The 25,291-nt window shown below is 34.9% G+C and overlaps 1 protein-coding gene across 3 annotated transcripts in view; it reads left to right on the top strand.

The window, feature by feature from the left end:
• Positions 1–25,291, top strand: part of Col11a1 (collagen type XI alpha 1 chain) — a 165,360-nt gene that overhangs the window by 55,702 nt on the left and 84,367 nt on the right. For 2 of the 3 annotated variants that reach the window (XM_041650914.1, XM_041650921.1), the window contains 21 exons: positions 376–486; positions 711–863; positions 1,052–1,144; positions 2,793–3,047; positions 3,830–3,892; positions 5,134–5,175; positions 5,851–5,913; positions 7,323–7,397; positions 8,444–8,527; positions 10,336–10,392; positions 13,274–13,327; positions 16,401–16,454; positions 16,566–16,619; positions 16,782–16,835; positions 17,946–17,999; positions 18,113–18,157; positions 19,286–19,339; positions 19,759–19,803; positions 20,003–20,056; positions 20,534–20,578; positions 24,642–24,695. In XM_041650914.1, the coding sequence (XP_041506848.1) occupies positions 376–486; positions 711–863; positions 1,052–1,144; positions 2,793–3,047; positions 3,830–3,892; positions 5,134–5,175; positions 5,851–5,913; positions 7,323–7,397; positions 8,444–8,527; positions 10,336–10,392; positions 13,274–13,327; positions 16,401–16,454; positions 16,566–16,619; positions 16,782–16,835; positions 17,946–17,999; positions 18,113–18,157; positions 19,286–19,339; positions 19,759–19,803; positions 20,003–20,056; positions 20,534–20,578; positions 24,642–24,695 (1,563 nt within the window). The remainder of the gene's footprint in view (positions 1–375; positions 487–710; positions 864–1,051; positions 1,145–2,792; positions 3,048–3,829; positions 3,893–5,133; positions 5,176–5,850; positions 5,914–7,322; positions 7,398–8,443; positions 8,528–10,335; positions 10,393–13,273; positions 13,328–16,400; positions 16,455–16,565; positions 16,620–16,781; positions 16,836–17,945; positions 18,000–18,112; positions 18,158–19,285; positions 19,340–19,758; positions 19,804–20,002; positions 20,057–20,533; positions 20,579–24,641; positions 24,696–25,291) is intronic. The other variant, XM_041650929.1, reaches the window with a different exon arrangement.

The following is a 25,291-nucleotide window of genomic DNA, read 5'->3' as shown; positions in this document are numbered from 1 at the left end:
GAGAAATTACTATTTTTATAGGGAGATATTTCACCGCAGATTTTGATGAATCAAAATTAGACTGGATATTTAACAACCATGTCCATAACAATAATCCTATCTTTGAATTAATAGTTACTCTTTAATAAAAGTTTGAATCATTATTCAAAACTTTTATTTTTTTTCACAGCCCTAACCACTTGTTCTGTTCTTAAAAAGCTTGCTTGATAACTCCAATGTCATTAGATTCTATGTACAATAGAATAATATGCGTGTTTAATCCCAGATCTCTCTTAACATTTACTCTGAGTAAACGTTAAGCAGATGATCTCACTCTGTTAATAATATTACTTGCAACTAACCAAATTGCCCAATATTGTTTCCTTTGTGACGTAGTATGCTCCCGAGGATATAATCGAGTATGAGTATGGAGAATCAGACTATAAAGAGGTTGAATATATAACAGAGACACCCACTGTCACTGAAGAAACAATAGCCCAATCAGAGGTAAACCCAACTGTCTGTTGTGTGTGATGCTCCACTCTGTCCTTCCTCAGATGCACCCTATACCTGTCTCGGACTTCTGTGAATTAATCATGGATTTGACTCAACAGAGGCTGCCCTGAGGATTGCTGACCATTTTGACATCTGCACTTCCTCCCTTTCGTCCGTGGTCTTTGCTTTCTTTCTCATTACATGTTTTCCATTCCGTCTTTCATGACATTTTACAGAAAAAGAAATCCAATTACACAAAGAAGAAGAGGACTTTGACCACTAGCTCAAAGAAAAAGTCTAAAAAGTTCACATCCCCCAAATCTGAAAAATATGCATCCAAGAAGAAGAAGCGTTACCCAGCAACAGCCAATGCCAAACTAGGGGTCCAGGTAGTCAGAAAAAAAGCAATCAAGATCTCTCCTAGATGTGATGGAAGATCTCTGATGAGTCTTAGTCTTAACCCAATTAGACCAATTCCAATTTGGCTAACACTCTAATTCAATTAATTCGTGATTTTCATGTACTTGAGGTTACTTTGCAAATTTCCTAACTCTCTTTCTCCTGAATTTATCATCAGGCAAATATTGTGGATGATTTTCAAGACTACAATTACGGAACAATGGAAACTTACCAGACAGAGTCTCCTAGGCGCTTATCAGGATCTAATGAGGTAATCCACTTAAGGCAGCAAAAATCACCCTGTGGCTTTCAAAATATGTAACGTTTGGATGGATTTTTCTTGGAGAAGCATCTCAGTTACTGAGAACTTTGAGTTGTCATTCTTAGAGAAACAGAGTCATTAGTTCGTGAGTACTAAACATTCTGCATTTACAGTTGATGTCAATTCAGGATTTACATGGCACTTTGCGTCATGCAAATTCTATCATCACCAAACTGAATCGGCTACTATCATTTTCTGTATCGCTCCTACAGCTGAGCAAGCTTCTGTAACATCCTATGAAGAGTATTCACAGCAGGATCCTTCCAAGAGAAGAATCCTCTGGTGTGAGAATTGTATCAACAGCCGATACAATTAGCTTCTTATTGCATGGGAACACTCACTGTTCATTCTGATGACAGCAAGGATTTTTAGATTTCAATAACTGTTTAAATTTTAAAATATCTTTAAAATATTAATGTTCATTATGATTAAAATAATATTATTTATGCATTTGATTGTTTTCCATGAAAGTATTCCAAGATAGGTAGGTCTGATTAGGTCCTCTTAAATTTTATATTACATATATATTTTAATCATAAAATAACAATCAATAAAAATTCAGTTAATTACCATTAAATATTTTCCTCCTATTATTTATATTATTATTCAGTGAATGAGCATTAGGTAAGTGTAAGCAATTTAATTATTTTAAACTTATATTTGTCCCAATGAAATATAATTATAATACAAAAACATTCTTTAGAGTTATAAGTATTTAGAGTGTGAATAGATTTTAAATTTACCTTGTCCTAGTTGTCTTATGAGATGTTACAACAGCTCAACATGTTGACTTTCTTATCTAAATTCATTCCGGGTCTTCTACTTCAGTGCTAAGAACATGATTTCATTATAGGGGAGATGAAACTTCTTTGCAGCAGTATGTGTTCCATATTTAAGAGTACTATTTTATGATGTTGAACTTTTTTTACACTTAACACAGTAATGTTACAGTAATGAATTTACATGTCTTTTCATTCTCATAATTTTCTATACTACTACTTATTTAGTATATATTACTCTACTATCTATATTCAGTCTGTCTTTGAGAACAAATTTGTAAATGTTCCTTATTTAATTTGAACTTGATTACAATCATAGAGCATGATAATAATGGCACTTTCTAATGGAAGAATATTTCCCATTGGTACTAATGTTTAACTGACGGGACTGAGTATCGAATTACATGACGCATCTTTGTAATAAAGATATGCTTTACCATATTATCCAATAATATGTGAAAATTAAGCAAATATTTAGCTTTATGCTTGATTTATTTGTTCAGATCTTACACTCGAAAGTGATCTCACTAAAAAACACATTCCCTTAAGTGAGAGTAAACACACGTGCTGACGCCGTGTGAATGTTTGCCATTGGTGGGGGAAGGTGCTTTGAAAGCAATATTTCTTTGTACATATCAGTGTATGTACAAGTATATTTCTTTCAGCGGTACTCAGCAGATTCTTCCCAGGCTCTGGTCTTGCTTGAGTAGTCAGCGCTCTTCAGGTCACACGCCATTAAGCTGTAGTCACAGATGCTTGCCTTGCTTTGCTAACAGTCAACTTCCTGTTCTCCAATTCCCTGCAACTTAACTGAATAGCCAAATCCAGTTGAAGAAGGTTTCACTGAAGAGTATCTAATTGGAGAGGATTATGATGTCCAGAGAAACATTTCTGAGGATGTTCTGTATGGAAACAAAGGAATAGACGGCAGGGACTCTGATCTGCCGGTAGATGGAGATTTAGGCGAATATGATTTTTATGAATACAAGGAATATGAAGAAAGGACAACAACCTCCCCTAATGAAGAATTTGGCCCAGGTGTCCCAGCAGAAACTGATTTTACAGAAACAAGTGTAAGTCAGCATGAGGCTCTGTGCCCTGTCTGTGTCTTGGGGATGTGTCTGTGTTCATTCTGATGTGTTTTCAGGTTTAAAATGGAGTTGAGTTCTTATGTCAGTTGTGGACACTGATCATAGCTACATAGCCATGATGGATTTTTCTAGAGTGGGAGTTGACAGCTATTGTGTCTTGGGCTTTTTGTTTTGTTCGAGACAGGGTTTCTCTGTGGTTTTGGAGCCTCCTGGAATTAGCACTTGTAGACCAGGCTGGTCTCGAACTCATAGAGATCTGCCTGCCTCTGCCTCCCGAGTGCTGGGATTAAAGGCATGCGCCACCATCGCCCGGCTATGTGTCTTGGGCTTTCACTGCAGTCTTCAGTTTAAAATATTGTAAATAGAATTGTACCTCAAATCAAATTTCTCATTATTGATACATTTTTATAATTTTGTCATTATCTTTCTGAACACTAGCTCTAATTTTTTTTAGTTTAGATTACTTTCTACATTTGATTTGGTGACATTTCTAATGTCTTAGAGCATTTTTGAGGATACAAATGCATTTAAGTTTTTGTAACACAAACTGAAAGAAGTAATGATTTGTTCGTACTCAAACAGTGTTCATGTGGATTTGGCAGTATTGATATTTTTAATGTTTCTTTTGTGAAATGATAACATTTGAAAGTGTTGTTTTAAGTGTTGCTAGATGGTTAAATTATTTTTTCTTAAAAATTGAAAAATTCCTTCATTTATTGAAAGGTATTTTGACCACATTTTTTTTTTTATTTTTCACTTAATAGATTAATGGCCATGGTGCATATGGAGAGAAAGGGCAGAAGGGGGAACCGGCTGTGGTTGAACCTGTAAGTGTGTTTAATATGTTCAGAAATTGCTAAACTGTTTAATTTATGAACTACCATCACCAAAAGTCATTGTGTAATACCCATGCATTTTCAATGATAATTATAATATTTCTAATTTAACATAAATAGTTGAATGGGCAGTTTTTCTGAAAAGCAAATTTTCAATAAAATAAAAAATATATACATTTATGGAGTATTACATTTTGAAAGTAGCTGATATTTTTCTGGTTCATTTCTCTTATTTTGAAATCCGAATTTACATATCTTTTCCTCTAGTTTCAGATGTTTGTTTGTTGAAATATCATGACTTTAGCTGTTTCATGTGTGATTTCTTAGTATGATTTTACTGTATGATTTATATAATTACTTTATTAGAAATTTACTGTTTGATCCAAATACATTATATAATAATAAAATAAACTGAATAGAAATGAACTTGCGAGAGAGATTTGTGTGAAGCAGGTGGACTGGAATGCTAAGGAGGGGACCAGTGAGTGTGGTCAGTATGTATTATGTTCTTGTGTGAAATTACAAGATGAGAATGTTCTCTAAAACTTCATTATGTTTATTTGCATGATTATGTGCAGTCACGTGTTTATTACCCCAAATTATTGCTCTTTTTATTTGTATTAATTCTATGAACTCTCAAGATATTGTTTCTAGAAGCAATTTTAATATTCACAATTTTCCTTGACCAGCAACTTGCGAAAAGCAATGCATAAGAAATGGGACTTGTATGCTTAACTGTTCACTTGTTATTCTTTCTGTAAACACAGAGAAATATAGTTTTCTGGAATTAAAGTGTTTAGGGTATCATTCCTTTCATTGATTCATACACCAGTTCATCCATTAAAATAGAAAATGTTACTGAGCTCCTGTTTTTGTTGTTTCTTGTTTGTTTTATTTTGTTTTGTTAGAAATTATCGAAGTGATAGGGAAGAGCTTGGTCAGACATCGCTGCTGCACCCTGCACAGACGCACTTTTATCCTGACTCTACTACATCCTTCCTCCTCCCTAATGTTAACTGTCTCAATACTTACCTGACTTTCAGTTAGTTAGTAGGTTCTCTGATTGTAAGAATTATGTCTTCTATCATTTTAAATGATTCCATTTTCCCATACAAAATATTTTAAGTGGTTTGTATAATATGAACTCAGGTTTTGCTTTAAAAATCATAATGTCTAGTGTGCTCATACAGTCAGTGGAAAGGCTAAAGTTACTTGGTGATTTTTCATTGCAGGGAATGCTTGTTGAAGGACCACCCGGGCCAGCAGGACCAGCGGTATGGAAATGATTTGTAATCTTCTTTTTCAAAATTACTGAATGTAACATTTCAGTCATATAGTTGACTTGTTTATATTTTAGACTGATTTGATTTTTAGAGGAAAACTGTCAAGTTCAGGATTTGGTAGACTTGACCTGTTTTTCATTTGTCTATAAAAATGATGATAAATTTCGAATTTTTTTCTTTCTTTATATATTATATTTGTGCACATGTACATGTGCCTGTGTGAGATGTGAAATTTTTGTCAAAAAATATATGACATTGTTGCTTTTAAGTGATGGCAAAAAAATATGTTGAAATGCTGACAAGCTAAATGCTTTTTTTGTTCAGCTTTCCAGCCACATTTTTGAGGTCTAGTCTTATGAACAGCCATTTCTTCAGGCGGAGCTGGGCACCAGGTTCCACAACAGCAACTTTCATTCATTCTCCCTTCCTGTTTCGCTTGGCTTCTGCTTCCACCCTGAGCACAGCCTCATAGAGGAGCAGTTGTGCTGGCTACAGAGCTGTTTCCTTTATGTCACGTTTTTACAAGAAACCAAGTAGGGCAGTTGTTTGGGAGTCAAATGTATATTTATAAAATACAAATGAAGCGCCTTTTGATTTTTAGGGGAATTCCTTTACTTGCATACTAATAAGTCAAGAAGTTGCTTTTGATCCTGTTTTTCTCTGCAGGGTCTAATGGGTCCTCCAGGTCAACAAGGCCCTTCTGGGCCCCCCGGTGACCCTGGTGATAGGGTAAGTGAAGAAGGGATGTCCCGTTACTACTGTGCAGCATGCAGACTTTAATTTATCCTTCAGCTTAACATGTTGCCTTTCTTTTGTTGGGGAGAGGGGGTAAGAATTCTGCAAATTTGGTGTTGCTTAACTTTTCAGACATGTTTAAGTGGCATAAAGAATTTCTATAGAATTCATTCAGAATTCATACAATATCATTAGTAAGCCAATTTTATTGTCAACTCCCTTATGCACACGAACAGTTAGAGTACACTTGGTTTTTCAAATTTGACTTCAAGACTTTTCTTCTTGATCTTCCTGTAGATAGCCATTATTTTAATCCTCCTCTGTTTAATTTCAGATATTTAGCTTGATGGAAATGCTTGTTTACTTATTTATTTAATGTGTGTGTGAGCAATGTGTGCATTCATGTATCTGTCTTCACATGTTTGTGGGCACATGTACATGTTCGCGCTGTGTGTGTGCATGAACATGTGTGTCAGTGAGTGTGTACAAATAGATGTTGATGTGGTGTTTTCTCAATCTCCTCCATCTTATATTTTGAACTAGTTTCTCTCGTTGAACCCAGAGTTTGCAGGCAATCTTGGCCAAGATATTGTTTCCATCTGCCACTTCCAATGTTCTAGAATCACAGGCCAGTAACTGACATGTTAGTCAGGTATTTGTGTGGGAGCTGGATATTTGAACTCAAATCCTCATGTCTGCTTGGCAAGCACTTTACCCAATGACGTATTTCTCACAGCCCTCAATATGCTATTTATTTAACAAATCACTTTAATTGAGAGTTTGAATTGCATCCTTTGCATCTAGTTATTAATTTTTATAATTTGATCCTGCTTTTACTAAATAAGATTTGACTATATAAAAGTAAGTTTCCTTTTACTGATAACACAATTTTAAGTTAGTAATAACCAAATTTAATGTTAATGTTATGTTACACTTAATGATTATACTAATAAATTAACTATTGTAAAGAGGATAATTAATGTATCATGAATATAAACATAGCCAACATTTAATATTATATATTAAATAGATATTGCCTAAGTGTCTATTAAATAATACTTATTCAAATTTTGTCTAGTTAATTCTGTTTTCAACTGTAGGAGCCTAAACTATCACTTTTTCATGACACTGATACCCTTCCAGAATATATAGGAAGGCTTCATATGCAGTTGTAAGATGTAAACCAACTTTGAACATAATTAGCATTTTAGTTTGATTGTTCATTAGTAACCATGCAATATTTGAGTTCTTTGCAACTAGTACAATATGATAAAATACTGTGTATATGTGTGCACATAAAGGATATTATTAGATTCAGAATGGGTGGTGCATACACAGCAATTTCAGATTCTTGGCCATAATGTATTGCACTAATTGCTTGCTTTTCTTTGTTTCCTTATTAGGGCCCTCCAGGACGTCCTGGCTTACCAGGGGCTGATGGTCTACCTGGACCACCAGGAACCATGCTCATGTTACCAGTATGTTTTAGAAAGTGTTTTATTAAGATAATTTGATATCTTCTAATTATGTAACCAAAAAAATACTGTAATTGAATAATTTGAGTAGAAACATTTCTGTAATGTGGGAATACGGGCAATCAAGATCCCTTGAAAGTAGAGGCATTTTAATGAATAGAACTCTAGTAAATAAATATCTATCTCTACACTAAACCAGTTTTAATTGTCCAATAATTCTTCATTTGGTGAAATTTGCATAATCTTTCTGACATGGTAAATCCTTATTTATGGATTAACAATAGGCTATTTAACACATTAGTGTATGTTTTCCCCTAGTATTGACTACCATTGACGCTTTTTGAAGAAACTTTTAGTGTCATCATTACTCAAAAGTTATTTTATCTTAATATTGAGTCCCTTGTAAATCAATTATTTGCCACACAGCTCTGAAAAATGTTTTTTATTAGGTTTAGTATAATAAAATTCAAAGAAATAATTATGTGGAGTGGAAAATTGACTCAAACAGGCTATCAAGTTAAAAATTAAGACAGCATTTAAGAATTTTATGTAGTAATAATAGTATTAATAATGTCTGATTATGGGTAGATGAAAAAGACATTCATATTTTCTTTGTCTTCTTGAAGATTTTAAAAGCTTTGGTCACCAGAAGAGAACTACAGCTATAATTTTTACTGAATCTAATATACTTGGAAATCTTATGGATGAATTGATAGAGTGGGTAGCGTTTCCATTGATTAAATAAAGAATGACATTTTTAAAAAGAATATCAAAAATATAATATTTGAAATTGGCAAGTGATTTATAGTTCTTTGAAAATGACAAAATGTATTATACATAACTGTGTGTGAGTTAGAGAAAGAATTGCACTCTCTTACACACATTTGTGTGTGTGTGTGTTTGTAAGTTTGTATGTGTGTGTCATTATGAAGTGTCTTTGGACTTCTATAAATATTAAACTTTTAATTAACTTTTAGTCTAATGGTTAAAGAACCTAATTCCATAAGTTTGTCAAAGGCTAATTTTGAGTTTGCATTATCCTCTCATAGTTCCGCTATGGGGGCGACAGCTCCAAAGGACCAGTCGTCTCTGCACAGGAAGCTCAAGCTCAGGCGATTCTTCAGCAGGCTCGGGTGAGGGATGTTAAATACATGATCTCGTGACTTATCAAAGATGGTTTGTAGGTCCATGGAATAGTGTTTCTAAACATCACATGGATTTAAATGAAAAAATACTAAAAGTATATTAATCTTTACAGTAGTGATATTTACTAGTTTAATATTAAACAAATGACCTCTGTATTCCCACAGTAATTCTGACAGTATTCTTGTTTTAAACAGAATATTAAAAGATCAATATCTATGTTCCTTCTCTTTCACATCTTGATTTTTTCTACTAAGGTGTGAGCCAATGATTATGGCAATAACTCTGAGAACACAGTATGAAAGAAGTATGTTTATAAAACAGATAATTATTTTTGTTTGTTTTAGCTTTATACTACTAGCTTTATAGCTAGTAGGTTGTGCATATGAAAATTCAGACAATAGCAAGGAAAGAATCAGAAGTCATTTTATGCCTTCTGATATGCTGATATTCTTCTGGTTATAATCAAAGAAGAAAGTAAATGTGGGATTTAGGATTGTTATGAATATGATAACTTATCTGAATCATGTCTAAGGTAACTTTTTATTCACCCTCATAATATACATATGATTAAATACTGAATATGTAAGTAAAAGTATTAATTCATTTTTAATATTTATTTATGTCTTTAAGACTATTATTCATCTCAAAAGCTTGTTATTTGATTATGTGATGTTGAATTATGATAAGAATATGTTTCGAGACCAGCCTGGTCTACAAGAGCTAGTTCCAGGACAGGTTCCAAAACCACAGAGAAACCCTGTCTCGAAAAACCAAAAAAAAAAAAAAAAAAAAAAAAAGAGAGAGAGAGAGAAAGAGAGAGAGAGAACATGTGTAAATTAGTTAGACATACTATGTCTGTTAAAATATTTATAATAACTGATTATTTCTATATTTTCTTAAAAATTGCATTGTTTTCATTGTTTTGAAAACGTAAGGCAATCATTTGAAGCTACAAACACTTTGAGGCTGTAAACTTTGTTTAGTCTTCTTTTTCTTCTTTTTGCTGATTGATCATTTCTCTGAGGCATAATTGCCTAAACCCCACATTCCCTCCCTTCCAATTTCTCCACTAGCTCTACCATCACTGTCTTCTTGTACTTTTGGGTGTTCATTTTGTAAACCCACTAAGTTCATTTAGTGTTGACAGTCTGATGCCTGTCAGCCCATCTCCCTGAGCATGGGTCACTCAGTTGGGCCATTTCCTTGAAGAAAGCTGCCAGTGAACCCCCTAGTCCACGCTTCAGTTTTGTTTGGCTTGATTTTGTGCAGGTTTTTAGCACACTGTCATTTTAGCTCTCAGTTCGTATGTGCAACTGTCCTGTTGTGCCCAGAAATCACTGCGCCATCCATGTTTTCTGCCTCTTCTGCCTTGGTCTCTGAGTGAGGAGAGGTGTGCTATGGATGTCTCCTTTAGCTGACCACTCTTCAGTCCCGCATTCTCTGCACACTGTCAAGTTGTGTGTCTCTGTGTTAGTCACCTTCTACTGAAAAAAGAAGCTCCTCAAACGAGGGTTGAGAGAGTCACTTATGCTCACTAATACCATCACTATGATATAATAATGTCTTTACAGTCAGTACAACAAACTCATTTAACATCTATCAAGTATTTTTTCGTTGTGTTCTGTGTTTCAGCTTTTCTAGTATCCTAATTTAACATTTCTGTTATCATGTCTAAAGATAATGCATCCCATCTGTCTACTATGTTAGTTATGCACTACATAAGGAAATCATGTCAAATGACTCTTGTGTTACCATATATACTAAGCAAGTGTTTCTGGTGTGCTTTATCTTCTAGATTGCTCTGAGAGGTCCACCTGGCCCAATGGGTCTAACTGGAAGACCAGGTCCTGTGGTAGGTTACATAAAATATATGTTAGAAATTTCCTACTAATATGACATCCCACATCATCTTCCAAATCCTCTTCATACCTCAGGCTAGCAAACCTATTATACATGACTTATAGTGATTCCTTTTTAAAAAATTCTGAGTTTAATTTTTAATAATTCTAATCAGAAGATTTTATGAAAGCTCTCATCAAATTAGAGAGAATAAAACATATAGTAAAGTCACATATCTGTTAATCAAACCATATTTATAATTTATTTTCATTCTATTTAATTATTAAAATGCAATTTTACATTTAAATTCTTGAAAGTTAATTATATATTAGAGTTTTCACTAAGGTGAATTTTGTATTCCTCTTCTTTCCTCAGTTGGAAAGAACAAAATCAAAGTATCTTTTTTTTGCAGATGGTAAGGTAGTATATATAAGTGACACTAAAAACTCCATCAGAAAACTGACAAGTGGCAAAAACTTTCAGCAGCATAACTGGAATGAAAATTAATCTCACACAAAACAGTAGCCTTCTTATATACAAATGAAAAATGGACTGAGAAGGAAATAAGGGAAACATTATTTTTCACAGTTAGAAGACAAAAGAAGATAGGAAGATGTCCCAAGTTCAGAGATTAGTAGGATTAATAAGCAAAAATGGCCATCAAAATAGACAGATTGATGAATGGATTGATGAATAGAATCGCATTAAGGACCCAGATATAAATCCACTATCTATGGACTCCCGATTTTTGATAAAGAAGCCAGAAATTCACCCAGAAAAAAATACAGCATAGCATACTCAGTATATATTCTTCTAATTACAATTGAATTATAATATTCATTGAGAATAGTAGTGTAGCAGCTAGTTTTATTCATAAATTTTGTGCATACCCTTGTTACAATCCATTCCAACTCAAATCTGCAACCCCAGGTATTCAAGAGGCCGTGGTAAGCAGATTGGATGCTCATTATTTCCTGGGGTTATAGAACAAGATGAGACCAGGTTAGCTATGTAAGAAGATTCTGTCTCAAAATGAAAGACTTAGGGAGCTTGGAAAGATGGCTCACTGGCTAAGAGTATTTGCTATTCTTCCAAAATTTTCCGGTCTTGTTCCCAGAGCACACTGGGTTTGATCAATAGCTCAAGATTCAGGGTATCCAACTATTACTTCTTACCTCCTGGTGTACCTGGCTACATGAGTGCACACACAGACACATGCATAGCGATGAAAGAAAAGTAAAGTAAATACTTTAAAAACAAAAGCATTAGCAAGAGCTGGAGATATTGATCAGAACTACTGCTTGTCCAGCATGTATGAGGCCCTGTACTGTAAAGACTAAATAAACTACTAAATACATCAATATATCAAAATAAAAGTGAAGATGTTATTAATTTTCATGAATTTATAATTCCTTTAACTTTAAATTTATATGCTACATAATTTTTGGAATATACTCCTCTGTAAAATGTTCAGATTACATATTCAAGAGAATTTCAATTATATACATATTGAACAGATTATCAAATGTCCATCACTTATTGTTCTGCTTTTCCAAACACAAGAAATAAAAAATTCAGTGAGTCCCTTAAGAAGAAATGAATTTTATTTGCATGTTAGTGATACAAATGTACAAACTCATCGGGAAAATGTAACATCTTACCACATTTTGGGATAGAAAGGAGGGTGGAAAGGATATTCCTGTTCATGTTTTTTCCCATCATTTAAGTGATAATCTTGGTTAAGGGTAGGAGAATGTAACTACAATCTTTTGAGCAAGTTATGCATATATACAGAGGATAACACAGTCAATTAATTAAGAATAAACTGACCACTCTATAATTCTATTCAGTTTAATGATTGATAATATAATTTAATGCAGAATCTTCATTTTTACAGGAAATAAGTTGCAAGAGTTTTTTATTAGAAGTTTTGAAGTGATCTTGATAAATTAAAAAAATTAAAAATATGTTTGACTTAAGATCTTAGCTTTCCTGTGAGACATATAAGAGTTACTTTGCTCCAAAACCACTAGGGAGTTCTCAAAAGTTGCTTTTCGGCTTAGCAAATTTTCACTGTTTCTTTTATTTTGATGTAACTTAGTTTAATAATTTGTATACTGATTTCAATAAATCAGAATACTTATGAACACATTAAGTAAACTATGACAGCCATATAAATTTTAATATTCTAAAGCTTTAGATAGTATGGATGACCTAGTATATATTCTTAAATTACACAACTCCTTCATAAAGCAATTAATTTTCCCTTTCCAGTTAGTCTACCAGGCCTTTATTTTGCTATTTAAATTATATGAACATTTGTAAACATTATTTGTTATAATGGTTTATTTTTATGAGGAAAACTCAAAATGATATGAGGAAAATGCATCATCATTATTTCACAATAATTATAATGATAACAGTAGCATCTTTCTGAAGTAGTTTATTACTGTTAAATATAAGACATGAGAAATATAGGTCTATAAAAGAATCAAGTTTCCAAAATCCTTACTGTGTGAATGAACTCAGAGCTCGCCTGACTCCGACTCCGTGAACATACACTACCAAAATACTACTTTGCAGTTCACTGGTTACTCAAACCTTGTTTATCAGGCAATGTTTGTCATGGTAAAAAATTTAAAGAAAATTTCAGTGTGACTTAAAAGAGGGCATCTGTTCATCTGTGAATGGAATGTAGTGCTTTATATGCAGTTTAAACGGCATGCACTTGATATGCCTTTGAGAGACACACTAGCGCAGGTCTTGAACTGCTCACTGCATTAGGAAGATCAAACTGACTAACAAAACACGTTCATTTGTTTTGAGTGAACGTAGTGAATTAAAGAGTTTAGCTGACATAAATTAATGGTTTTCTGTTTTACTTTTCTCATCAGGGGGGTCCTGGTTCAGCTGGAGCCAAAGGTGAGAGTGGAGATCCTGGTCCGCAGGTAAGAAACGATAATTTGCCTTCTTCTTTTGCTTTTTTTGTAGTAATAAGAGCGGTGGGGCTGCGTCCCCAGCACCCCGGCTGCCTGCTCGGCTAGCTTATGCCCCAAAATAATTACACGGACACTGTATTCTTTTAAACACTGCTTGGCCCTTTAGCTCTAGCACTTACAGGCTAATTCTCACATCCCGATCAACCCATCTCTAATAATCTGTGAGAACCGGTCTTACCGGGAAGATTCTAGCCTAGTCCATCCTGGGTCGGAGCTTCATGGCGTGTGTCTGCCCAGGAGCAGGGCATGGTGTCTCCCTGAGGTGTCTGCTCCTGAGAGGAGAGCTGTGGAGTCTGAGCTCACTTCCTCTTCCTCCCAGCGTTCTGTTCTGTTTACTCCTCCCACCTATCTTCTAACCAATAAAATGGGCCAAGGCAGTTCCTTTATTAACCAATGACCTTCCTCCATCATTTTTTTAATCATCTATATTTATGTAGTAAGACAGTTGAAATGCTAAGAGTAAAGAATGCATTTATGTTACCTTTCAGCCCAAAACATGGTTTTTATTGACTATATTCCAGATAGTTTGTTGGCTTTCTATTAGTTTTCTACTTAAACAACATTTAAATTGTGAACCTAGCAGGTTTGTAAATAGATGGCATTTACATGAGGCTGTTGGATAGAGAGGCAATTGCACCTGAGTTCCAAGGTACTCTCCTTCTTCCTGGAGCCTGTGGTTCTACAGAGAGTAAACTTAGAATGTTGTCTCATGAAGGCTGCCTAACTGGGGCTAGTGTGTAAAATTTAAAAGAAGAAAGAAAGAAAGAATATCAAGTGAGGTAGATCAGTCATATTTATTCCCAGCTCCTCTTCCTGTTATGACCCATGCCCACTCCCACCCTCCTACTTCCCCAACCTGATTCTTCTTTCTTTCTTTCTATCTATCTATCTATCTATCTATCTATCTATCTATCTATCTATCTATCTATTACTCTTTATTTTTTAAACACACCATTTACTCCAGTTTGGGCTGTTCATATACTCATGGGCATGGGTCATCTGCTGGAACATGGTTGAGCTAATAGGAGTTATACTTTTGAAGAAAACCTACTCTACTTTCCCACAATGTCCTCAGTTAAGAGTGATGGTCACTCCATCCTAGCATGTTGAATGCTTGATTGTGTACAGGCAACCACATTGGCTACGAGTTCATTCATGAGTGCAACATTATATCATGTCCAAAAGACACCAAACAATTTTCTAATATTGGCCCTTTGCACTTAGAACCTTGTTTAACCCACGGATACCTGGCAACCACTGGTCTATTCTTTATCATGAAATTTTGTACATTTTCCAGAAAAAAATATATTAAATAAAATAATACCTTAAAATCATCTTCTATTATTAGCTCTTTTGATACAGGGAAAGGTCTCATGTTCATACTTGAGTACATCAATACTACATTTATTTTCTTGTTGATAAATAGTCCATTTTGTAGACACTACAACTTTTGGGGACATAGCCCAAAGAAAATTGGTAACAATATTTAACTAGCTCACAATATGGTAGCCTTGCTTTGAATGCTTAGTTAGCATTGCTATACAGGCATGCACCACCACTAGCCGTCATCTTTTACTTTGAGACTAGCCTTGTCCTCTGAGTGAATTCCAGAATAGCCAAGTCTACACAGAGAAACCTTGTCTCAATAAACAAAACTAAATAAAAAACGAAAACCAACTAAATGAATAAAACAACAACAGCAACAAAATGTTGCTTTGCAAAGGAAGGAAAACACTGATTCACTGGGAACTTTAAGAAAGTATTAAAATACATAGAAATCATGGAAGTTTATTGTTTCGTGAAGTTTGTAAAGCTATATGTGTACATCTTTTTCCAGAATTTATGAGTCTGAATGTGTGTGATGACAGGGTTTTAGGACATACAGTCTCTCTTGATTCTTAAAGTTCAAAGAGGTAGGTGATGTTAAAGGGGATACTTTTCATTAAAGACTGTCCATATTGCACAGCTGGAGAGATGGCTCAGCAGTTAAGCACATTACTTTCAGAAGTCCCAGGTTTGGTTGCCAGCACCACGTGACTGCTAAAAACCACCTGCAACTCCAGTTCTAGAGCCCCAGATGCCCTCTTCTGAAGTCCACAGGCTCATGTGTATGCCCGTGGAGGATTGCAGCTCATGCATATGCATGAAAGCAGTTTGTAGACTCATGCATATGCATGTACCCTTACATACACCTGGTCACTTACTCATAGAATAAAATTAGTTAATTAAGGATACAAAATATAGTAGCAATTGTGTTGGAATACATTTTCTTCCATCCTGGCAAGATTCATGATAGACTCCTCTCCAATGGTTTCTTTAACCTATAATTTTTGACTTCCAGTTATTAAACGGTCTTATCCTTACAGTTCCAGAACAAACAGTTTTACCTGTCGTTTTGCAAGTGCATATTTCCAGTTAGAAAATAATCATCCCTGACTGTGCGGATGGCTGAAGAGTCATGCACCAGGCACTGTGCATGGTTGCACAAGGATATACTTACTTATAGCGGATTTAGTTGAACACTTTAACGGATAATAATGTTATAGGAGATTTCACTGTGCCTCAGAGGTGATTAAACACAATGTGTTCAGTGGATTGAGAGTTGAGTCATCTAGGAGGAGACATTTAAATAATGAAAGGAAAGGTGATTGGAAAAGGCTTGGAAAGAGAATAAAATGCCAGTGTTGATGGAGCCCAGTGATTGCTATGTAGAACCATCTCCTGAGAAGGAAATGAGTAATTGATCATGAAGGCTTAAAAGTATATCGTTATATTTCTTTTGTTTGGATGCATTCACATCTTCATAAAACATTATGCAATATAGTCATATAGTTCTTTTTTTAATGAAAACCACTTTAGAAATATTGCTTTTATGACCTGCTTTGTCAAAATTTTATATTGGAAAGATTTTATTGTGCTTAAATATTTACAGAAGATCATAGGGTACATCTGTTTCTAAAACCATCTCTTTTGACTTTATGGATCAAGATTTCTGCAATGTGATGTAAATGTTTTCCTATAGGGTCCTCGAGGTGTCCAAGGTCCACCTGGTCCAACAGGAAAGCCTGGAAAGAGGGTATGGCTATTTTTCCTTTTGTATCTTGAGTTGTAACTTCAGCCATCAGTTAATGTTTGTACTTACTGTTATTAGATTTCCTTTGCTTAACTTTGCTTTGGGCATTTTCAGGGCCGTCCAGGTGCGGATGGAGGACGAGGCATGCCAGGAGAACCTGGGTCTAAGGTCAGGACTTTATAACTCCGTATGCACATCATTTATGCCACTTTATCCTTAGTAGTATCACAGTTTAATATAAAATTTCTTGATATGAAGTGAACTTGACATTAAAGTTAGAGTCCTATTCCAGAATGAGGATCTGATGGTAATACGATTACAATTTTACAGGGAGACCGAGGATTTGATGGACTTCCGGGTCTGCCGGGTGACAAAGGTCATAGGGTAAGATAAAGTTATGGTTTTTCATGTTAGGTCTGATAGGAATCTTAGATGCTTAGGTAGTACTGGTATACTTTTGAGAATCAGGAGAAACAATAACACAGACATTGGTGACTCCATTTGGTAAATTTTTACATCTAAAGGATATTGAGAACATGCGGATAAAACTTTGTAGGCATTACCAACGTTTTTTCTCTGTTTGTAGACATTTCAAATATTCTTTATGTACAAAAAAAATAGAAGCAGAATCTCTATGTTTACAGATATGATAAAGATGACATTAATAGAAGAGTTGGAGAATATTATTTCTTGAGTGTTGCCACATTCTTTGCGTCTTGTCTGTGAAGTAACTCAGATGAGGATGCTGCAGGCATCCTGGCAACTATTTCTTTGTGATGTACACTTGCACCCTTCAGTGCAACAGCTATTAACTGTAAGGCTAAAGAAATCAGTGTGCTAAATAGTAACAGCTCAGTATGTTCTTCTTTTTTTTAAAATGGTAAGTTAGGGAGACAGTTTTTTTTTTCCTTCTTCTTTATATAAGTTTGGTTATTTACATGTTTCTTCACCAAAATGAAGAATAAACCTAGGACTATATTTAGGTAAATTGCAGAGTAAAAAAAAAACTTAATCTTATACTCTCTTAACAAAATAAGTGGCGTATGCCTAACATATGCTAAGATGTACATGTAATTGTGCTTTGTGAAAGAAATTCAAAATCCCTTTCAGTCTTTGTGAGTTGTGCTGATTTAATATGGAATATTCCAAAAATTTAAAAATAAATGTTTTGAACAACAAAGTTCACTCTTTCTTAAGACAATCATTAACCAAAATACTTTTCTTAATGAATCACTTCAATACTGTCTGAAATTATTTTACCTACATTCACTTTAAATTACTTTTATTTAAACTTGCTAAACATTTTTCTATCATATTATCTTGTAAAGCTGATTAGTTTAAAATTTTACCAATCTGGACGTTACTCTAAGAAATGTAAGGGCAACGTATATTGTCTTGGACAACTGTCCATTTTCACCTGGTTGTGTTGACCGTCGCATGTATTTTAAACAATAACCTTCTTTCTCATTTATCCTGTTTATGTTTACTCCTTAGGGGGAGAGAGGCCCACAAGGTCCTCCAGGCCTTCCTGGTGATGACGGAATGAGGGTATACTAAGATTTCACTTCTTTTAGCCCTGTTTACAGTTAGAACACAAATGACAACATGCTTCTGAAATGATACTGCTTTAAAAGGAATCCCTCCCCTTTTGTGAATGACAGGGAGAAGATGGCGAGATCGGGCCCAGGGGTCTTCCAGGTGAAGCTGTAAGCAACTGTTTGCTTTATTTTCCAATAGCAGTCTCTTCTTTGAGAAACAGTGGTTGGTATTAATTATTTGGGCAATACTAACCTGAGTGAACATAGCATTTTACACAAGTTAGCCAAATAATTTTCATATTTAAAAGTGAAGTGTATACAACTGCCCTTCTGTTATAAAGAAAATCATTGTCAAGAAAAATAAATGTGGAATAGAACATCTTGTGGGCCACAAACCTTATTACGTAGTTTTTATTGCAGATAAAAAATAATTCTTCAAATACTACCCGTAACTTCAAAATTATTTTTTTTGTGGGTAAATTAATCTTGTCAGAAGCAAGATACTAAGATATCATGTACTAAACACAAGATTTTAGGACTTCTCTCCAGTCAATGTCGATAATAAGGAAACCTAATTGGGGAGATGTAGCAAAGCCAGACAGAAAAACAAAACAAAACAAAACAGACTTGAAAATCTTTCCTAACCTCAGCTGTCTTTTGTGACTATAAAGCTTGCCAGGTCAACTACAGTCATGAAAGTAGGCAAAAGAATTATCACCCTGACTTTTCTAAAGCTCAAAAAGAATATTCAGCAGAAGGGGAAAGCAAGATGATGTGAATGTAAATGTTAATAGCTTGAAATTCCTCTATCTAGAAAATGGTTCTATGATCTGCTAGGAGAGATAACAAGCTGTTTGCTAGTAAATAAATGCTCTCCCAAGGTGAAATTTGTATAAAATAAAATAAATGAGATTCCTTTTCTGTTTGTTTAATCTGTGTGATCATAACAGCCAAATTGAATGTACTAATCAAATTAGAAAATGACAAAAAATATCTTACTAAAATCATTTAACTATTTTGTACTTTTAAAAACATTACTAGTGATGCATCTGTAGATGTTTTGGATCCAAGAAAGTGTCTGTAGTAACCACTGTTATCTACTTTGCTTTTTGTGTCTGTATAAACTAGCAATATTTATATTACATAAGATGGTACTCTGAACATTTATTTCAATGTTCTGAGAGAAGACGAATAAATATTTTAATACATATTTTATATTAAAATTTTTCAGCAAAAGTGGCTTGTTTTGAAGACCTCTCTTATGCAAGCTTTCTCTTTTTCTTTTATTCCTTCTAGGGTCCACGAGGCTTGCTGGGACCACGAGGAACCCCAGGACCTCCTGGGCAACCTGTATGTATTCCTGGGAGCAATCTGGGTTCTGTAGTAGAAAACTTGCTGCCAAATATTCTATAGGACTTTTATATAGAATTGAGTACAGAATCTAGTTAACTGTCTTGCTGTACTGTAAGTTCTGTGGATGCTACCTGTCAGGGTAACTGATCATTCTCTCTGTACTTGCTCTTTCCTTCTGCTTCAGTAGGTCTTTCAGTTTCATGCTGAATCCCTAGCACCCAGTGGAAAACCATGTTAGATTGTTTTCAGGGTGGACATCGATGGGAGAGTAGAGACCTTCCATAATTTTTGTTAAATACTAAATTCCATTTCTGGTTATTCTTACAAGAATCATAAATCACTACAGGCTACTGGCTATTCTTTATATTTTCCATTTTAATACCTAAATTTTTAACCTATTTTGTTCTTCATTGAAGGGTATTGCAGGTATAGATGGCCCCCAAGGACCGAAAGGAAACATGGTATGGAGTTAAGATCTTTAAACTCATGTCAGTAGACTTTTTGTTGTAAAATTAAAGAAAATTCTTACATATTGCTAAATATATTTTCCAAACTTCTTCAGTGAAAACTGATTTGTGGATGGTTTTCAATAACTAGAATTAAAAAAGAAAACCTTGTAATGCAAAAGCCTTATTAACTACTTTATTTCTTCCTATACAGGGTCCACAAGGGGAGCCTGGACCACCAGGTCAACAAGGGAATCCAGGACCTCAGGTAACTCTAATCCACTATTTTCTTCCTGGGAGATAATAGGCTGAGATGCTATTGTTTTAAATAAAAGTTGTAGCGTCAGAATGTTTTGTGTTGCACCCATTATGCAACCATGATAGCTTTTACTTTTAAGAAAAAAAAAGGGACTCATAAGCATTTACAGGATGCCATAGTAAAATTCACAGATGCAGAAGGTTCTGGATAGAACTGCATTAAAAGCTCTTTGCAAAAAAAAAAAAAGCTTGTACAAAACTCCTCACAGTGCTCTGAAGCTCTCTGTGCAGTGCAAAAGGAGGGGGAGGGGAGACAGAGTGAGAAAGAAAGTGTGTGTGTGTGTGTGTGTGTGTGTGTGTGTGTATGAGAGGGAGAGAGAGAGGGGGGGGTACTGGTGAACCAGTCCATGTGCTTTAGATTTTATCATCTGGTGTGATGTGTCCTTATGAAATGATTCCTAACCTGAAATAACTTCTTTTATACTAGGGTCTTCCTGGTCCGCAAGGCCCTATTGGTCCTCCGGGGGAAAAAGTAAGTTGTTGTATTATTTTCAAAATCTCTGGTAATCTAGTATGTACCAGCAACGGTCAGCGGGTGTTAGCCCTGCTCCTCTGGATATCTCCTTACATAGTATTTTATCAAAGCATATGGTAACCTGAAGTATAGCATAAGTGTTGGTTAAAATTCCTTTACACACTTTAAGATGTAAATTAAAAGAATGTAGGGTTACTAGATTTTACCAGATTGCAATATTATTAAAAAATGGTGATTTCAGACACTGAGATGAGTGTGTGTTTTCGCTTTGTTTTGGTTCATCTTTAAAAATGATAGTTTGACTCAAAGTATGCAGACTGTGAGTTTCCATGCTGATAGAACTAGGCATTCTGAATGGATGCTGTGGAACCTCACTTTAATTTTACATTTTCAGTATCCAACGTATGTTATGTGCTTCTCTATCTCCAAAACAAAACATCTGTGACAGCATTTTAACTAGAAAAACAGTTAATATAATCTTCATGTCTGGTTAATTATGGTATGTGATACTTTCATTTACTTCCAATGTATTTTAATAAAATAATTTGAACCACTTATTTTTATTTACTCAAGTGACACATGGACATGCTAGTTTTCGCACATCCTCATTAACACATGTCTCTCTTGTTTCTTGTTATTGACCATTCCTCGTGAGGTTCATCATGCTCATACTTAGTGTTTCCTGTTCTTGGCTCCTTTTGTTTTGACAGCTTATTGGTAATTTTTACAAATCTCTTTCCTTTTCCTTTTTTTTTTCAAGACAAGGTTTCTCTGTGTAGCCCTGGATGTCCTGGAACCCACTTTTTGAGATTAAAGGCATGAGACACCACCACCATTATTTTTTCCTTTTTTCTCTGTGACAGGAGCTCACCATGTCACTCTGTGTGACCTGAAACTCTGTATAGTCCTGGTTGGCTTCTAACTCACTGTTACCTGCCTGCTTCTGCCTCCTGAGTGCTGAGAGCAAAGGGGTGCACCACCACACTTGTGCAATTTGTACCCTCCTTTCTTATGGGATTATTGAAGTGCTCTATTTATGTGGATACCGTGCAGGATAGTAGTGGTGCTGAAAATACAGCAGGAGATTTAGATACATCCCGAAGATTATCTTAAGCCATTTATTTAGCCAAGCAGTATATCATTGAGCAGCACTCTCCTTCTTGGGTCTTTATTTTAGATCAGTGACTTTTAAAATTTATTACTTTTATCTTTTATCTAGCACTTCATAAACATCCCTTGTTCATTATAGAAAAACATTGAAATATGTTCCTATTACATATCCAACAGAACTTTATTATGTGTTCCTTGGATTGTTAAGAGAAGTTTTCTCCTTGGGAGAATGGGTGTGTTTGAATTCCTGTTGCTGAGCCCCAACTAAGATATATGGTTTGGCTCATTGCAGCTATTGCTCACATGTAATCCAGGATTTTCTCTGTTCTGAGCATATCTTCTTGGAAAATTCTAAGACAGTCAGGCTTTTCCCATCAGAATAATAATAAATTCAAATGACAAATATATAAATATTATATATGGCATGTACTTAATATTTTGTCTCTATCTGGCAGTATTTTATTTACTTCTCTTCTGTTATTCTGTCTAAAACACTTCTTACTTTAAAGTTGGTGAATAAGAACTCTCATGTATAATTTAACATTCAGATGTGATTTATTTGCAATAGATGTTTTAATCTCTAAGAACTTTCATATAAAGTTATTATAGCTTATGTTTTATTCTATTTCTAATAAAGGTTACTACTGGTTTGCAGTGATAAACTTCCTCTGCTATTTATTCTGACATTTTTGACAAGTAGAACATTTACTGTGATTTAATATGTGAGTTCAGAGTTCATATTACTCACATGTTAATTGATTTACAGAAAACAAACGATGTGTCTGCATGAGCTCAGTGAGAAATACCCAGACACAAAGTAAATGTCTGTTAAAGTCAGTGACTTTGAAGACTTGAATGTGTATCTAGATGCATTCAGACTCTGATTCTGTCATGAATAGCAGATGTTGGTATTTCCCAGGACTCACTAAGACAAAGTGGATAATGCATATAAATTGCTTCACATCATACACAGAAGCACTTCATAAATTTTAACTTTTATTAAAATATGAAGCATATGACATTCATTCATCTTTATTTCCTTTCACCAGGGACAACACAGGGAGTTAAGGATGCAGATAAAACATTCTGTTGTCAGGAAACCTCCATTCAAAAGGAGATGGATTGAGTTCAGTTTCATTAAAAAATCATCTTATTTTGCCAGAGTTTTAACATTTCTGGTATTTTCTCAAATATATATCAGTGGCAAAGTTTCATGCAGCATTGCTTGCCAAGTCATTGGCACCTCTGCTGGTAATAGTAATGAGTCGATTTATTCTTTTTTGGCGTACTGGTTTGTTTTGAAGAAACAAGGCTAATGTCTTGAAAATAAAGAATAATTTAAGTGACGTGCAAAATATTTCAATTATTTCAATTAAATATTTAGTATTTTCTGGTAATAACTGTAGAATGTGGTAGGGCTGCAGATTGGTGAAAGAAATTGAAATTTTAAGGCTTTCCAAAAGGTAATTTAGGGTATAAAAATGTTTCTCAAAAGGCGATTTTTTTTCTGCTTTTTGGTCCACATGATTTAATTGGTGCTTTCTTATGAAGTTCTGTAGGTCAAGTCACCATGAGTGTAATGCTTATGGTCAATAGCCTCTAATAATCGAAATACTGTAAGCTGTATTGGAGACTGAGACGCACTGATAACATTCCTCTGTCAGCTATTTTCCCGTCCTGAAATGAACTGCAAGCAGTACTGCCTTGGCATTGATATATTTAATGTTCCCATTAGAATGCCTAATTTTCTCCTAAGAATGAGTATAACTGTAATGTTTGTCTTTGCAGTGTTTTAAATTTATCAGTGATGGAGTGACATGAAATTAGAGACTCTCAGGACAGAAAAAACTAGAGTGACCCATTGGGCAGCTCCATGTTAGTTTTATGTTAGATGTGTATTAATTTCTACACCTCGCACATCAACATAGATGTACATAACTCCAGGACCTAATAACCGACACAGAAACCTCACACATTTACAAGAAATGTTTCAGAATCTGATACTCCATCACTAGAACTCCAAACTGTATCCATGACTGTTAATGATAGTACGATCTAAGAAACTCCTTAGGCAGACAGCTACATCATGATGTGACCAGTACAAACAGCACATATACCCATCTAGTTCACATGGGCCAGTGACCTGATGCAGCAGCTTCTTGTCTGATGGAAGAGATGTATATGGGGCTGACAATATGAGACTAATGTTTTATAGTCAACTTATTCTTCAGTAAGGAGAAGAGTTGGACTCTAAAATAAAAACACTTAGTATAGTAAACATGGTATTTATTATTGTACTCATTCATAGCCATAATCAAGTCACATAGTATATATAGTTATGTATGTACTACCCTTATAAAACCAGTCACACAATGCATTTGTGTGGATCACTACAAATACCCTGGAAATAAGTTTTTGCCTCTGATTTTACAAGGGCAACATCAGGAATTTTTCATCTTTTTTTTATTAATCCTATGGGGCTACAATTGTATATTCAGTCCATTATTTACCAAGCATTCGAAAGAGCTTATGGCTGCACCTTACTTAGGTATCAATATAGTGTTGTCGATGGAGTATCCAAAGCTTTACTTCTCTGTGCTGGGAGTGAGGGAATGCGTTTCTCATCTTCATTATTTGCATTTTTGCTCTGTTAACACCAGTTTATTGTACCAGTTAAAAACTAATGCGTCAACTTGAACAAGGAAAAATTTAGAATGGCTAAGCTGACTAAACGTAGCATATTTTATGTCTTTTGTCATCTGTTGACTTGGCTTTTCATTTGTGTTAATAGAATGTTATCAAGTATTTAGAACACCTTCTGCATGTCTTACATACAGAAGCCACAGTCTCAAGTTCACACTGTGCTTGCTGTGCTGTGCTGATATGCGCAATGTAGAGCCTTTCATAATTAACTTTCTTTTAAACCAAATTCTCTCCTCTTTTTGATTAGGGTCCACAAGGAAAGCCAGGGCTTGCGGGGCTTCCCGGTGCTGATGGGCCTCCCGTAAGTCAATGCTGTCTCTCTCCCCATTGACATTTCCATATGCAGTCTTAGAAAATAAATTTTACAAGATTCTTGGAAATGATTACATGTAGGCAGTAATAAGAAGGAATTGATCCAGTAATAAGCCTTGGTTTCTTTATAATGCAATATCATTTCTTTATGTCAATTTTGTTGAGAACTCTTCAATAAAATCACCATAGCCTCTAAAGTCATCCACACTCTGAACACCAGTACCTGCACAAATGCCTCCTTCCGAATTCCACATGCTCCTCTCTGCCAACTATTTCAGACCGCTTTTATTTCCAGTGATTGCGATGTTTAATAAACAGACACTAAGTGCAGTGAATCAGCTCATCCACTTTTTAACTTACCCCTCGGAGTCTGCCAGTCTTAGGATTTTTATTGCTGTGATCAAACAGCATGATCAAAAGTAACCTGGGGAGTAATGGGCTTACTTACTTCCAGGTAACATCACTTAGGAAAATCAGGACGAGAACTCAAGCAGGGCAGGGACATAGGAAAGAAATGATGCAGAGGGCCTGGAGGAGTTCTGAGCATGTCTCGCTTCGCCTGCTTTCTTGTAGCACTCGGGACCA

This window comes from Microtus oregoni, unplaced genomic scaffold (genome assembly GCF_018167655.1).
Source record: "Microtus oregoni isolate MIOR12 unplaced genomic scaffold, Mior012 000000F_ref0000247, whole genome shotgun sequence".
NCBI lineage: Eukaryota > Metazoa > Chordata > Mammalia > Rodentia > Cricetidae > Microtus > Microtus oregoni.
Note: the sequence above shows the minus strand (reverse complement) of the source record. Positions and strands in the feature narration are given on the sequence as shown.